The sequence below is a fragment of the Ranitomeya imitator genome, chromosome 5, assembly GCF_032444005.1.
Source record: "Ranitomeya imitator isolate aRanImi1 chromosome 5, aRanImi1.pri, whole genome shotgun sequence".
In the NCBI taxonomy this organism is placed as follows: domain Eukaryota; kingdom Metazoa; phylum Chordata; class Amphibia; order Anura; family Dendrobatidae; genus Ranitomeya; species Ranitomeya imitator.
In genome coordinates, this window is record NC_091286.1 from 126,925,441 (window position 1) to 126,942,802 (window position 17,362).

The 17,362-nt window shown below is 41.5% G+C and overlaps 1 protein-coding gene across 1 annotated transcript in view; it reads right to left on the reverse strand.

Moving 5' to 3' along the window:
- Positions 1-9,528: 9,528 nt before the first annotated feature.
- The window catches only part of VIT (vitrin), a 359,312-nt gene continuing 351,478 nt past the window's right edge, over positions 9,529-17,362 (reverse strand). Inside the window, exons 25-26 of the mRNA XM_069769135.1 lie at positions 12,001-12,514; positions 9,529-10,641 (exon numbers count right to left, since the gene is read on the reverse strand). Of these exons, the coding sequence (XP_069625236.1) occupies positions 10,463-10,641; positions 12,001-12,514 (693 nt within the window). The 3' untranslated portion in view covers positions 9,529-10,462. The remainder of the gene's footprint in view (positions 10,642-12,000; positions 12,515-17,362) is intronic.

A 17,362-nucleotide genomic window follows, 5' to 3' on the forward strand; every position in this document is an offset into this window, starting at 1 on the left:
GGCCATCCGTCACGATCCGTCGGCAATACAAGTCTATGGGCAAAAAACGCATCCTGCGGGCACATTTGCAGGATCCGTTTCTTGTCCAAAACGACGGATTGCGATGGAATGCCAAACGACGCAAGTGTGAAAGTAGCCCTAGGGCTAGGGTTAGGGTTGGGGCTAAAGTTAGGGCTAGGGTTGGGGCTAAAGTTAGGGTTAGAGCTGGGATTAGGGTTAGGGTTTGGATTAGGGTTCGTATTAGGGTTAGGGTTGGCATTAGGGTTACGCTTGGGATTAGGGTTAGGTTTGGGATTAGGGTTAAGGTTAGGGTTGTGATTAGGGGTGTATTGGGATTAGGGTTAGGTTTGAGGTTAGGGTTGAGATTAGGATTAGGGGTGTGTTGGATTTAGGGTTTTGATTAGGGTTATGGTTAGGGTTGACATTGGGGTTGTTTTGGGGTAAGGGTTGTGATTATGGTTAGGGTTAGTGATTAGGATTATGGATGAGGTTGGGATTAGGGTTAGGGGTGTGTTGGGGTTAGGGTTGGAGCTAGAATTGGGGGGTTTCCACTGTTTAGGTACATCAGGGGGTCTCCAAATACGACAGTCAATTTTGCGCTCAAAAAGTCAAATGGTGCTCCCTCCCTTCTGAGCTCTGCCGTGCGCCCAAAAAGTGGGTTACCCCCACATATGGGGCATCAGCGTACTCGGGATAAATTGGACAACAACTTCTGGGGTCCCATTTCTCTTGTTAACCTTGTGAAAATAAAAACTTGGGGGCTACAAAATCTTTTTTGTGAAAAAAATAATATTTTTTATTTTCACGACTCTGCATTCTAAACTTCTGTGAAGCACTTGGGCATTCAAAGTTCTCACCACACATCTAGATAAGTTCCTTGGGGGGTCTAGTTTCCAAAATGGGGTCACTTGTGGGGGGTTACTACAGTTTAGGTACATCAGGGGCTCTGCAATCGCAACATAATGCCCACAGACCATTCTATCAAAGTCTGCATTCCAAAAAGGCGCTCCTTCCCTTCCGAGCTCTGCCGTGCGCCCAAACAGTGGTTTACCCCCACATATGGTGCATCAGCGTACTCGGGATAAATTGGACAACAACTATTGCAGTCCAATTTCTCCTGTTACCCTTGTGAAAATAAAAACTTGGGGGCTACAATATCTTTTTTGTGGAAAAAAATAATATTTTTTATTTTCACGACTCTGCATTCTAAACTTCTGTGAAGCACTTGGGCATTCAAAGTTCTCACCACACATCTAGATAAGTTCCTTGGGGGGTCTAGTTTCCAAAATGGGGTCACTTGTGGAGGGTTTCTACTGGTTAGGTACATCAGGGGCTCTGCAAACGCAACATAATACCCGCAGACCATTCTATCAAAGTCTGCATTCCAAAACGGCGCTCCTTCCTTCCGAGCTCTGCCGTGCGCCCAAACAGTGGTTTACCCCCACATATGGGGTACCAGCATACTCAGGACAAATTGGACAACAACTTTTGGGGTCCAATTTATCTTGTTACCCTTGTGAAAATAAAAATTTGGTGGCTAAAAAATCTTTTTTGTGGAAAAAAAAATATTTTTTATTTTCACGGCTCTGCATTATAAACTTCTGTGAAGCACTTGGGCATTCAAGGTTCTCACCACACATCTAGATAAGTTCCATGGGGGGTCTAGTTTCCAAAATGGGGTCACTTGTGGGGGATTTCTACTGTTTAGGCACATCAGGGGCTCTCCAAACGCGACATGGCGTCCGATCTCAATTCCAGCCAATTCTACATTGAAAAAGTAAAACGGCACTCTTTCTCTTCCAAGCTCTGCGGTGCGCCCAAACAGTGGTTTACCCCCACATATTGGGTATCGACGTACTCAGGAGAAATTGCACAACAACTTTAGTGGTCTAATTTCTCTTGTTACCCTTGTGAAAATAAAAATTTGTGGGCAAAAAGATCATTTTTGTAGAAAAAATGCAATTGTTTTTTTTCACGGCTCTACGTTATAAACTTCTGTGAAGCACATGGGGGTTCAAAGTGCTCGCCACACATCTAGATAAGTTCCTTAAGGGGTCTAGTTTCCAAAATGGTGTCACTTGTGGGGGGTTTCCACTGTTTAGGCACATCAGGGGCTCTCCAAACGCGACATGGCGTCCAATCTCAATTCTAGCAAATTCTACATTGAAAAAGTAAAACGGCACTCCTTCTCTTCCAAGCTCTGCGGTGCGCCCTAACAGTTGTTTACCCCCACATATTGGGTATCAGTGTACTCAGGAGAAATTGCTCAACAACTTTTGTGGTCTAATTTCTCCTGTTACCCTTGTGAAAATAAGAATTTGTGGGCGAAAAGGTCATTTTTGTGTAAACAAAAGCGATTTTTTATTTTCACGGCTCTACGTTATAAACTTCTGTGAAGCACTTGGGGGTTCAAAGTGCTCACCACACATCTAGATAAGTTCCTTAAGGGGTCTAGTTTCCAAAATGGTGTCACTTGTGGGGAGTTTCCTCTGTTTAGGTACATCAGGGGCTCTCTAAATGTGACATGGTGTCCGATCTCAATTCCAGCCAATTCTGCATTGAAAAAGTCAAACGGCGCTCCTTCACTTCTAAGTTCTGCGGTGCGCCCTAACAGTGGTTTACCCCCACATATGGGGTATTGGCGTATTCAGGAGAAATTGCATAACAAAATTTATGGTTACATTTCTGTTTTTACACTTGTGAAAATAAAAAAAATGGTTCTGAATTAAGATGTTTGCAAAAAAAAGTTAAATGTTCATTTTTTCCTTCCACATTGTTTCAGTTCCTGTGAAGCACGTAAAGGGTTAATAAACTTCTTGAATGTGGTTTTGAGAACCTTGAGGGGTGTAGTTTTTAGAATGGTGTCACACTTCATTATTTTCTATCATATAGACCCCTCAAAATGACTTCAAATGTGATGTGGTCCCTAAAAAAAAATGGTGTTGTAAAAATGAGAAATTGCTGGTCAACTTTTAACCCTTATAACTCCCTAACAAAAAAAAATTTTGTTTCCAAAATTGTGCTGATGTAAAGTAGACATGTGGGAAATGTTATTTATTAACTATTTTTCATGACATATCTCTCTGATTTAAGGGCATAAAAATACAAAGTTTGAAAATTGCAAAATTTTAAAAATTTTCGCCATATTTCCGTTTTTTTCATAAATAATCGCAAGTAATATCGAAGAAATGTTACCACTAACATGAAGTACAATATGTCACAAAAAAACAATCTCAGAATCACCAGGATCCGTTCAAGCGTTCCAGAGTTATAACCTCATAAAGTGACAGTGGTCAGAATTGCAAAAATTGGCCTGGTCATTAAGTACCAAATTGGCTCTGTCACTAAGGGGTTAAAGAAGAAAAAATGCATCATTATAAAGCTGGAGAAGTGGCTTGTTGTTATAACATGACTGACACATTAGAATATACCCAAAATAGCAGAGACAGACATTTTCAGGAATGTTTCAGAATTGACTGTTGATACGGTGTGCATATAAATCTAATTTATAGTACATTATTACAACCAATTATAATTTGCTTTAAAGTTTGCCCCGTATTTCACTCCATGGACACAATATACTTTAAACACAATGACTTTGGCAGCTTTTCCCAGACTTGCTTCCTGAATTACGAGGATGATCCGGATGCTGGAGGCCAATCAGTAGGAAATGAAATTTTAAACTTACTTCCAGGTTTTGTAAGAAAAAGCAAATAAAATTTTGATTTGTATCACATGACAGGATTCTTTTGTTTTCCGTTCACTATTAATCAGTGCAAATATTTTCTTCAACAGGGACATAATATTAGCTGTCAGCTGGGGCTGAAGATACCCACCTAATAGTGTCAACACAAGCAATGCATCCAAATAATTATAGGAAGGGTGAAAAGCAAACATAATCAGCTCACCAGTGAACGAGGAATGCCAGATGGAGAGCGGTGCATGGATAGCTCCAGGCAGGTCACTGGATGGCATATGCAGGAGAACAGAGCGTTCATCCAACAACCACTATATCAAAACAAAGAAAATTAAAACTTCACATTTATTAAGATAAACATTAAGAAATGTGAAAACTTTAAATCATGTCAGTAGGTGTCTAGACATTTGGTCTATGTGTTTCCAGCAAAAGGGCTTTTAGTCATGATTAATAGCGTTGTTTGCTCAAAACGCAAAGACCAGCTGTCTGGATGTCTACTGCCATAATTTAAATTTTTTCCAGTTCTTAATGCTTATCCTAATAAATGGTAGTTTTAGCCCACTTAATTTACGGTGCACATGTCCCCTGAACCATGAGCTGGGCACAATATATGGGTACTACAATGTCTTGGCCACTACAATGTATGGGCACTGCAACTGCATATTTGCATTTTCACTCTGCTACGTCCATTGACGCCTCTTTCTGGAAAACCCCCATGGAGTCAAAATCATCACTACTCCCGTAGAATTATGTAATTTCTAAGTTGAGAGAGATTTCTGCTCTTCTGGTACTTAGGGGCTCTGGAAATGGAGTCTGCAAACTATTCTAGGAAAATCTGCCCTCCAAAAGTCAAATAGATCTCTTTCCCTCATGAGTCACACAGCGTGGTCAAACAGTACTGTACATATGGGGTACTGCCCAGTTTACGAGAAATTGTGTAACAAATTATGTGGTCATTTTACCTATTTCCCCATGTGAAAATATAAAATCTGGGGCTAAAACAACATTTTAGTAGTAAAAATGTAATTTTTGTTCACTTCTCAATGGTATAACATTTTGGGAAACACTTGTGGTATCAATATACTTACTGCACTGCTAAATTATTTCATTAAGAGGTGTAGTTTGTAAAATGGGGTCACTTATGGGGAGTCCTACTGTTCTGACACCTTAGAGGCTTTGCCAGTGTGACATGGCGCCCACAAACCATTCCATGAAAGTCTGCACTCTGATGTGAGCTTTCCTTCTGAGCTTTGCACTGTGCCTAAAAAATAGTTTTTGACCACATATTGAGTATTGCTGTATTCAGGAGAAATTTCATAACAAAATTTGTGGTCCATTTTCTCCTATTAGCCCTTTTGGAAATAAAATGTTGCTTTAGCCTCAACTTTTTAAATGAAATAATATAATGTTTCATTTTCACAGCCCAATGTTATACAATTTAGTGAAATACCTTTAGGCTAAAAATGCTCACTACACCCCTAGAGGAATTTTATGAGAGGTGTAGTTTCCAAAATGGGGTCACTTGTGGAAGTTTCTGCTGTTTTGGAACCTCAGCGGCTCTCAAAATATGAAATGGCATCCGCAATATATTCCAGTCAATTTAGCACTCCAAAAATAAAATAACACTCCTTCCCTTTCCAAACAAGAGAACACAATTGGGGCTTACTTGTACTCAGGAGAAATTGCACAGCAAATTATGTTGCCCGTATTCTCCTGTTACCCTTGTTAAAATGAAAAATTTTGGTCTAAAACAGCATTTTGGGGAAAAGCTTAAATTCAATGTTCTAACATTTTGTGAAGCACCTGTGGGTTCAAGATACTCACTACACATCTAGATAAATTCCTTGATGGGTGAAGTTCCAAAAAAGGGTCCTTTGGTGTGAGATTTCCACAGTTTAGGCACATAAGAGGCTCTGCAAAATCGATGTGGCTTCTGTTATCCATTATAGACAATTTTACACTCCACAAGTCAAATGTTGCTCCTTCCCTTCTGAGCCCTGCCGTGCACCAAATAGTAGTTTTCCAGCATATATGGAATATATGGAATATTGGTGTACTCAGGAGAAATTACACAGAAAATTGTATGGTTCATTTTCTCCTGTTGCCTTTATGAAAATGAAAAATTTGGGGCTAAAACAACATTTTTGGAGGAAAAATATATTTTTCCATTTTCACAGCTCAAAGTTATAAATATTCTGTGAAGCTTCTGTGAGTTCAAGTTGATTACCACATCTCTTGACAAATTACTTGAGGGGTGTAGTTTCCAAAATGGGGTCACTTGTGGGGGATTTCCAGTGCTGAGGCACATCGGGGGTCTGCTCACACGACATGGAGTTTGCTATCTTTTTCAGCCAATTTTGCACTCCAAAAGGCAAATGGTGCTTCTTCCATTATAAGACCTTCTGTGCGCACAAACAGTAGTTTTCTACCACATATGGGGTATCAGTGTAGTCAGGAGAAATTGCACAACACATTGTATGGTTTATCTTAAGACCCTTGTGAAATGAACAAATTGGGGCTAAAGCAACATTTTTGGGGTGGGATAATGTAAATTTACATCTATTCCTTGCACATTGCTTTACTTCCTATGATGCACCTAAAGGGTTAAAAAACTTCTTGAATGTGGTTTTGAGCAATTCAAGGGGTGCAGATTTTAAAATGGTGTTACTTTGGGGTATTATATAGCTCCTATAAGTCACTTCACATATGCTGTGGTCCCTAAAAAAAGAGTTTGGAAGTGTTGTTGAAAAAATGAAAAATTTTGCCTAAATGTCTAACCCTTCTAACTTCCTAATAAAAAAAGTATGTTTCAAAACGTATGTTGATGTAAAGTAGACATATGGGAAATGTTATATTTATGTATATTTTTAAATACATTTTATATCATTTTTATACTGTATTTAGTACACATTCATATTGGCTTTTATGAATCTTGTTTCGTTTATGTGCAATATTGGTCTGGTAGTCAGAAAGGCAACCATTTACTCTGATGCAGACATTTTTGGGAGGTCGGTGCATGTGTAGCACCTTCTTCTCTATTATCCATTTCATACAGAGCCCTTTTTATGGTTTCAATATATCTTAAACATTTTTCAATAAACATATCATTTTTAGTCACCTTCATTTGACAATGATCTATCCTCGACTTTGTAGATTTGCTTTTTTTTTTTTATCTACCCTACTTTGTAGATTTGCTTTTTTTTATCTACCCTTTCCACTCTGTGGGATCTCATATGTTTTTCACCCCCTTGATTGGAACTTCCGTCTGGTACCAATACACAGTCCTGGGGTGCAAGTCTATTAATAGGTGGCTCACTGGGTTTGATCATACCGTGATGAAGAAGGGCTGCATCTTCTTCGAAACGTGTCTTTTTTTGGCCAATCTGAGAGCCTGTAGGGTTTTGCCTGTGATGTCACACTTTGCCATGCCCCCGATTGCTTCGCTAGCCTGCGGCATCTCTTCCGGTCAGAGTGCGCTGTGTTGTATATGCCCTTGCAAACCTCAGGTAGGCTCCCAAAATTTACTGCCCACTCCACTAGGACTTTCCCAGTATCCAGTGCCAGGATGGAAGCTGCAACCGATCCACTACAGTAAGGACCACACTTTCAATAGTGGCACTATTTATGGGGCATTTTATACATGCAATTGCAATGGTTGACAGTTCTTTCTTATATAGGTTTTAGTGAACATTTCAAGCATAGCTCCTTGGGCCTGTTCACTTTATCCATCCTTAGCTGTGGTTCCTTTGCCAAATGCTGCTAATCACAGCCATCAATATGCTAATTGACTGAGCCATATATACATCTATATACTTGTACATCTATTAGCTGTTGTTCATCTACAAATCACAGGTGGTCAGCCATAGGGGGGACCTGTGTATTACTATTCAATTAATACAATGCCACGGGATTCATATATAGTTTTTTGATCCCCTAGCACAGTAGTTTTTTCTTGATATACATTTTTCAATATAGGAAATTTATTAACTATTTTGTGTCGTATAACTTTCTGAAAATTGTGACATTTTCTAATTTATTGAATTTTTTTTATATTTTCATAAATAAACGCAAATCATATCAACCAGAATTTTCCACTAACAAGAAATACAATGTGTCATAAAAAAAGTATCAGAATCACTGGGATATGGTGAAGTTATTATCTCCTAAAGTGATGTCAAATTTTAAAAATGAGGTTACGTCATTAAAGTACAAAATGGCTCAGTCCTTAAAATTGATTTTGTAATACAGATCCACTAGCATTTTTTCTCACATCACTTCTACACTTCACAGAACAGATCAGTAAATCTCCTTACTTTTCTCAACCCTGAGTCTACACTGCACAAAAATATATACACAAAACTTTTGTTTTTGACTTTTTCTGTGAGAGAAAAGGCCTTTTTTTTCTCTCTCAATATTGTTCACAAATTTGTCTAAATCTGTGTTAGTGAACTCGTCTCATTTTCAGAGATAATCCATTCACCTCACCGGTGCTGGATATCAAAATGCTGACTAGACAGCATGATTATTGCTTGTGTGTGCCGTAGGCAGGCCACAATGAAAGGCCACACTAAAAAGTGAAGTTTTACAGTATTGAGAGGGTCCGGCGAGGTCAGAAAACCAGTCAGTATCTAGTGTGACAACCATTTGCCTCACGCAGTGCAACACATCTCGTTCGCATAGAATTGATTAGGTTGCCTGTGTGTTGGGCTCTCCATGCATGTGCTGTGACTATGACACAGCCGCGACACATGCAGCTGCGGAGTCAAACAACTGATCAGCCAGTGCGCTCCATGTATAGGGGTTCCCGCTGTAGCTTATTCGGTAAGCGCTACAGCTTGCCGAATAAGCAGGGACCCGATCAAATTCGCTCATCTGTAGTTGTTGATTGTGGCCCGTGGAATGTTGGTCCACTCCTCTTCATGCCCTCATCATCTCCTACGATTACTATTGCAGAATCTTCCTCTGTGACCTCCCAACGTAGGCTTCTTTCACATTAGCGTCGGGCTCGGCCCGTCGCAGTGCGTCGGGCCGAGGTTACCGACACTAGCATTGTAAGCGCCGCACAACGGGTGCAGCGGATGCAGATTTTCATCACATCCGCTGCCCCATTGTGAGGTGCGGGGAGGTGGGGGAGAAGCGGCCCGTCGGCAGCAAAAAACGTTACATGTAGCGTTTTTTTGTGCCGACGGTCCGCCAAAGCACGACGCATCCGTCGCACGACGGATGCGACGTGTGGCAATCCGTCGCAATGCGTCGTCAATACAAGTCTATAGGGAAAAAACGCATCCTGCAAGCACTTTTGCAGGATGCGTTTTTTCTGCAAAACGACGCATTGTGACGGATTGCAGTTAACGCTAGTGTGAAAGTAGCCTAACACTCTCACACCTATCCAGACCATCCTTAACTCTGCTGCTTGACTAACCCAATTCTCTCCTCGCTACTTTTCTGATTCTCCCCTCTGAAAATCCCTTCATTGACTCCCAATTCCTCAACGCATCCAGTTTAAACATTGACCTACAAAACAGTCCATATTCTGTCTCCTGCATATATCTACAATCTCATCTCTCGGTATCTTCCCACATGTGGCCTACGCTCTTCCCAAGACCCTTTCTCCTCCACACTCATATGTTCCTCATCCACTCACCTACAAGGGGCACCAAATTCCAAGCCACCAAAAATCCAATTATCCTCCACATTCAGCACATTCAGAAGGAGCTTGAAAACCCATCTCTTCGAGAAAGCTAACAGTAATGAACTCACTGCTACCTCCCCTCCTCCGGAGCTACGCCAACCCCCCAACCTACTGTCTCCTTCCCCATTAAGTGCACATGTAGGGTAAAAAATAACTTTATTTATGTCATAACTGATAATGTGACATTGAAATATGATAAATTCTTTTCTTCAGAAATAAGTATTGTTATATGAGGATTAATATCAAATATAATCTGAATATTTCTATATCAAAACTGTACAAAAGTATTATTGACCAACCCTGCTTTTTATTAAAGACATTATATTAAAATATACAAAATAATGACAAGAACTAGAACATAAAACCTTGCAATGATTTAACATGATGCTATTTGTGTCTTAAGGCATATTTATGTAATTCTAGTGTTCAATGCTCTAAAAACTTGTCATGCGACCCTATGAGGACCAAAATTCATGACACTGAGCAGTGAAACAAGCTAAAAAGGCTTTCACAAAGCTCCATTAATTAAATTATTACATAATGTTTTTTAATGTGAAGCCACCATCAAAGAAATACTACAATAATTCATAATTGTGCCGTGAACATGTTCTGTGTGATATTCAGAATCTCAGCACCAGAGGGCGCTATATGAAGGAATAATAATAATATGGTTTATGCCTATACAACCCTTTTACAAAATTATTACATGATTTATTTCATAGAAAAATAACTTGTACTTTTTGCAATGAAACAAACAATGGATGTCTTCTGTAACCTCCTGTTTTATGAGACCAAACCAGCGTAAAGTCATGTACGCTGTCTTCATCAGATCGTAATGAAGTTGACATATCCGTCCTTACGCATTTCTGGTTGTTACAAATCATCTCGCATGCTGTAGTTTATCAGTTCATTTTACATCTTCTGTGTAAATAGAGGCTATAATACTCAGCGCAGAATGCTGGTGTAATCACACCGACCTCGTTATATAATTACATTATTTATTCTAGCCCTCGTGTATTGATTGCCGAAACCCTGTTCTCCAAGCAGTACGCCACCGCCTCTGCCGTCTCGTCTTAATTTCGAGGTTGAGAATTATACTCTGTACAAATGTTCTGTATGATCTTCCCAACAAATTTATATAGACTGTCAAATTCATCCACGAAAAATGAATGGTCTTTATCAGGGTCGGTAGCCATAGATTCTAGTTCATCCTGCGCTGCCCAGGCTACACCAACGGCATAAGCAATGACCCCTGCAATAAAATGCAAAAGATTCAATGATATGGATTCAACTGGAAATCACAGATTTCATTTTCTAATCACCGCATGCGACTTTATTGGTTCTGCCCTCAACCCTTTAACCCCTTCCTGACCAGGCGATTCTCCAACTTGTGCACTTTTGTTTTCTCCTCCCATTATCTCAAGAGCCATAACTTTTTAAAAAAAAATTTTTCTGTTGATATAGCCATGTATGATTACGAAGATACCAAACATTCATAGTTGGTGTTTTATTTAAGTGGTGAAAGAAAATGTAGGATTTTGTAAAAAAAAAAAATTCGCTTGTGTCACTATTTTCCGACAGCCGTAACATTCTCAATTTTTGGAGAAGGAGCTCTGTGAGGGCTTGTTATTTTGCATCATTTTAGGGTAGATACAATGTTTTTGTCACCTCCTATTAATTTTGTTTTTATGGTGTTGCAGTGGCTGAAAAAAACGCTATTCTGTTATTTTGATTTATTTTCTTGTTATGCCATCAGATTAATTTATTTTATATTTTGATCGATCAGACTTTTACGATTGCATTGATACCAAATACGTGTATTTTTTCCCCTAACTTTTAATGGGAGGATACCACAGCATTACAACATATAGCACAAATCCTGGTCCCTATGATCACCAGCTGGCTTTCACAGGCGTACCATCATTACAGTCATGGGGGTCTTTAGCAGACCCCTAGCTGTCACAGCATCCTATCGGCGTCTGGCGATTATGATACGGGAGTGCCAATGGTCAGTTAGAACAGTGCGCCTTCCTGCCAGCATGGTGTATTACAGTTTCATTAAAACTTTTTCTGACAGCATTTTCTTTAGCACCTTTCTTAACCTGAATGATCTTTTAAATACATTTATGACCAGTTAAAAATTAAAGAAGCTCACTGATAGATTGAATATTAACTCATTCTGCAGCCTCTGATATACTGTGATACAGAGAGAATTAAAAGCCAAATGGTACCAATGTTTTTAATCTACCACTATTGCAAGAACTATTTGCTTCTTGGATGGCGCCGGCCAATCAGCTGATCGGCGCCGGAGCTGTATGTGTCATGGCTGTCACAGTCACAGCACATGTATGGAGAACCCAACACACAGGCTCTCCATGCGTGCGCTGTGACAGTGACACAACCGAGACACATGAAGCTGTGGCGCCGATCAGCTGATCGGCCGCCACGATCCAGGAAGCCGGGTTCCCTCTGCAGCTTATTTGGCAAGCACTATAGCTTATCAAAAGAGTAAACCCAAGCAAATTTGCTCATCTATAATAGTAACCAAAGCAATTAAATGTCTAGATAATGTACAAAATATTTGCAAAGGAAAATGCTTAAAGTAATTTACCACTTCGATGAACCGCTGCTGCCGGTGCCCGAACGTCATCATAGGACCGTCCATCTGTGATTACGATCATGATCTTTCTTTTGTTTGGCTTCGACTTACTGAAAAGCTGTTCAGACGCATATGTTATGGCAGCTCCTGTGCTTGTGCCGCCACTCCAGTAGCCTATCCTCATGATAGCGTTCACAAGATCTTGCTTTGTGCTATATTTATCAAAGCCAAACTCCAATCTCTGTTCGTACGTATACTGTACAGCTCCAATTCTTGTGTCCGTGTCTGAAATCTCAAACTCACTTGTAATATTTGCGATGAACTGGAGGACAGTACGGAAGTTACCAGTACCGACACTGCTGGAGCCATCAATGACGAAAGCAATATCAGCAGCATTGAGACATGTCTTGCTGCAGACTAATTTGTCAGTATCACACATTCGCTTCACCATTGGGTTCACGATCTTAGGAAGACCAAACCAGCTGGGAACATTGATTGAAAAATGGCCATTGGTCCTACAAACAGCCTGCAAAAAAAAATGCAATACTAAGTGTGCTGCCATGATTCTTTTACTGTACTTTAGGAAATAGGTATGGTACAAAGATGCATTTCCAAGTTCACAATATACAGATGTCTATAATCAAAGGGTTTGTCTCATCTTTCTTCAGGAGCATACCATTTCTCTGCCTTCTGGGCTCCTGGTTGGCAGTGTACAATGTACTCATGAAGATTGACAGTTTGGACCAGGGGCGTGCACTAGCGTAACTTCAACCTTATGGGCAAAATACAAAATCTCCAACAAGGACCCCAACTATCACAGATCTTTAGTAGTATTAGTCTTCTTATATGGATTAAGAGGACTTTTTTTTGGCTCCTTTAGGCTCCGGGGCCCGGGTGCGATTCCATTACAGTTATGCCTTTGGTGGTGTTGCCGTGCAGTTGGACCAAACTGAGCGCTCTTCCAGGCTGCTTATCTCTGCAGCACAGTAGAAGAGTAGAGGCACTGAAGCTCGTGGGATCCAGGGATCTAGCCAGATTCAGAGTAGCATTTGCAGGCTGTATAGAGTCTATAAGAAGGGTTGAACTGGCCCAGTGGGATACTAGTGCATTCTTGGTGGGCCCCTGAGCAGGATGTAGAGGGGGCCCACTGGTTTCAATTGAATGTGCGTCCGAAGAAACACATTCAGTAGAAATATATTGCCTCGCAGCAATAGTTAGCGAGGCCGGCGGCTGACTTGAGTGCCCCCCATGCAAGCTGCACATGACAGTGACATCGTAGGCGGTGCATGACGGTGACGTCGGCAGAGTAAGATGTCACTGTCACGTGCCGCCTTTGACAGGCGAAGTCAGAGCCAGCCAGGCCAAAGGACATAAGGTAGAGCAGCCAGGCTAAGGGACTTAAGGGCCCAAGATAGGGCACATCTATTTATTTAATTACCTTAAATTGTCTGTCAACCACTTTGGTCTGGACGTCCTCAAATCCCACAATCCACCGCACCGGAAGTACGCCAACCGCCATATTGGAATATCCAAGTGATGGGTATTTTAATATGGCACCTGCTGGTGGTACCAGACCCTTGTGCAGTACCACTAGCAGGTCATCGCCGGACCCCCTCGCTGTGGGACTCCCCCGCTGCATATTCATTGTGTGAGGCTCAGGGACAGGGGGCGGCTGGGGCTTCGTTGGGCTCCTCTCTGGGGCAGATCCGAGCACAGGACCAGGGCAAAGTTACATTGAGCACAGAGCATAAGTGGTGACATCCCGACCCCTGTCACTGATAACATGGGGCACACTGCACTGACAGGGCAGCACTGATTTACCAGCAATAGATGCACATGGACACAATATGTCTACACATTGAATATAGCAGAAGTCTGCACACACATCATCAGTATTACTTCCCTGCAGTGTCCCCCTCCCCTAGATTGTTTGCTCACACATATGTGAGGGGCACGGTAATATCCATGAATAACTACAACCTTTTCTATGTGGCATCAGCTCAAGTGCCAGCAGTAATCCCATTAATCTGCATGGGAGATGACTATCCTAGCAATAGCCGGGGAGGATGGGGTGCTGGGGATGGGAGGAGTGGGGTGACAGGACTGAGCAGTGGGTGCAGGACAGGGCAGAATGGGGACACATGATGGCAGGAGAGGGGTCATCACAGGGCAGAGCACAGCTCTCTCGGGGGGAAGCCCCCATTACACAAAAGCTGGTCGCACTTAGGCTGCAGGACTAGAATTGTAAACTAACAGCCCCCACAATGTACTGTATATTAGACAGACTGGGGCCACAGCTGCTGCCCCCAACTAGCTGGCACTGTGCAGCCCACCTGCACTGCTTCACCTTCTCCAGTGCTTATGGCAGTACAGGGGTATGGAGGAATATGGCATCACCACCCTCCCGATGTGATAGCATCGGGCCTCCATCTAGTCTACTATATAAAGCTGAATGTGTGTGTGTGTGTGTGTGTGTGTATGTGTGTGTGTGTGTGTATGTCCGGGATTGGCATCTGCACCATCGCAGCTACAGCCACAAAATTTTGCACAGTCACACGTCTGGACCCCGAGAGCGTCATAGGCTATATTGTGAGGCGAAATTTTAACCCCGCGCGTTCCAATTCACCAAACAATTTTGCCCCTATCTACATAATGGGGAAAAAAGTGAAAGGAAAAGTGTTGGAAGCGTCGCAGCTACAGCAACAAAATTTTGCAGAGTCACACGTCTGGACCCTGAGAGCGTCATAGGCTACGTTGTGAGGTGAAATTTTAACCCCGCGCTTTCCAATTCACCAAACAATTTTGCCCCTATCTACATAATGGGTAAAAAGTTAAATGAAAAGTGTTGGAGGCGTCGCAGCTACAGCCACAAAATTTTGCACAGTCACACGTCTGGACCCTGAGAGCGTCATAGGCTATGTTGTGAGGTGAAATTTTAACTCCGCGCTTTCCAATTCACCAAACTAATTTTCCCCTATCTACATAATGGGGAAAAGTGAAAGGAAAAGTGTTGGAGGCAAATTGACAGCTGCCAGATGTGAACAAGGGGGACTTAAAGAATGAGAGCGATGGCGCAAAAAAGTATATACCGATCAGTTGCTAAGGTGGGGCCCCGACATGAGATACTCACCACACATGGGGATATGAACACACACACAAAATGCGCCACACACTACCACGTGCTTGAACACATATACCACCCTCAGCACACATTTCACCACACATACACCAACCTCGCCACATAAAAGTCGAAACACAAAAGTCGCCGCTCAAAACTCGCCACGCGCAAAACTCGCCACATGCAAAAACTAGGCTCACGCAAAACTCGCCACAAGTGCAAAACTCACCTCATGGAAAACTCGCCACACGCAAAACTTGCACACGCGGAAAAATTGCCACATGCACAAAATTTGCAACACATGCAAAAGTTGCCTCACACAAAACTTGCACATACTCAAAAGGCACCAGACATAAAACTCACCACGCGCAAAACTCGCCATGCGCAAAACTTGCTGCACACAACTTGCTACACTAACCTGTTACATGCAACTCGACACACAAAAAGTTGCTACACGCATGTTGCCACACAAAACTCATCTCACAAAAGTCGCTACATGCATGTCGCCACACACAACTCAACACACACAACTTGACAAACGAAACTCGCCCTAAAACACACACAAGTCTGGTATTAGCCTTCAAAAATAAAAATCTGATTAATAAGCAGACAAACTACAAGAGCAACAAATGTACCATATAGGAAATACAGCAGCTGTCAGTCACATGACCTGTCTATTATGTGTATGTGTGAGCTAATATATACTGCCAGGGGGAGGGCTTCCTGTTGGCTGGGGATTTATCAGGCTGCCAATTTATCTTACAAATACTGAGGTAAAAATACTGACCAAATAACGTGTTAACGAGGTCTAATACAGGAGATCACACAGGTATATACTATATACAGGGGAGATGACACACAGATATATACTATATACAGGAGAGATAGCACACAGGTATATACAATATAGAGGAGGAGATGACATACAGGTACATACTATATACAGGAGGAGATGACATACAGGTTTATACTAAATACAGGAGGAGATGACACACAGGTATATACTATATACAGGAGCAGATTACCTACAGGTATATACTATATACAGGAGGAGATGACATACAGATATATGCTATATATAGAAGATGACATATAGGTATATACTATATACAGGAGGAGATGACACACAGATATATACTATATAGAGGGGAGATGACACACAGGTATATACTATATACAGGAGGAGATGACATACAGGTATATACTATATATAGAAGGAGATGACATACAGGTATATACTATATATAGGAGGAGATCACATACAGGTATATACTATATATAGGAGGAGATGACATACAGGTATATACTATATATAGGAGGAGATGACATACAGGTATATACTATATACAGGGGAGATGACACACAGCAGGTATATACTATATACAGGGGAGATGACATACAGGTATATACTATATACAGGAGATGACATACAGGTGTATACTATATATAAGGGAGATGACAAACATGTATATACTGAGGTGAAAATGAGAGGTGTGAGGTGAAAATGAAAAGGTGTGAGTGCAAAATGAGAGGAGTGAGGGAAAATAGTGTAGTGATTGGAAAATGACAGATGTGAGGTCGAAATGACAAGTGTTGGGGGGAATGAGAGGAGTGAGGGAGAAAATGAGAGGTGTGAGGGAGAAAATGAGAGATGTGAGGGGGAAAATGAGAGGCGTGATGGGAAAATAAGAGAAGTGACGTGCTATAACTAACCACAGATATTTACTATGCCCAGGCAACGCCGGGCTCTTCAGCTAGTTATTAGATAAAAGTCCAGGATGAGGGACTTAATTACTGCATGGGGGCCAGAATGAGGAACATACTTTATCAGCTTATGGTGGCAAGTGGGGGTCATAATTACTCCCTGTTTTCAATGGGGAGTAACACAAGGGAGGTCTTGTTACTGTGCAGGGCAGCACTATGTCACTTTTTTTCTTCATCTTGTATGTTCTCATAGTATAGAAGTTGAGGAAAAAGTGGGGAATGTGCTCTGGAAGAGATCTGCTTTAAATGATTGTGTTATTCCCTGGAGGCACAAGTCTTGGCAGGAAGAAGTGACAGTGCCAGATGAAGAAGAAAAGCGAAGATGAAGGACTTCACCTAGAGACGTCACTGTATAACATGTATATACACACTTTACAATACATACAGAGCTCCTGTGATCACTGGTGATCACTGCATTACCTGCACACTATATACAGAGCTCCTGTGTATGATGTCACTGGTGATCCCTGTATTACCTGTACATTATATACA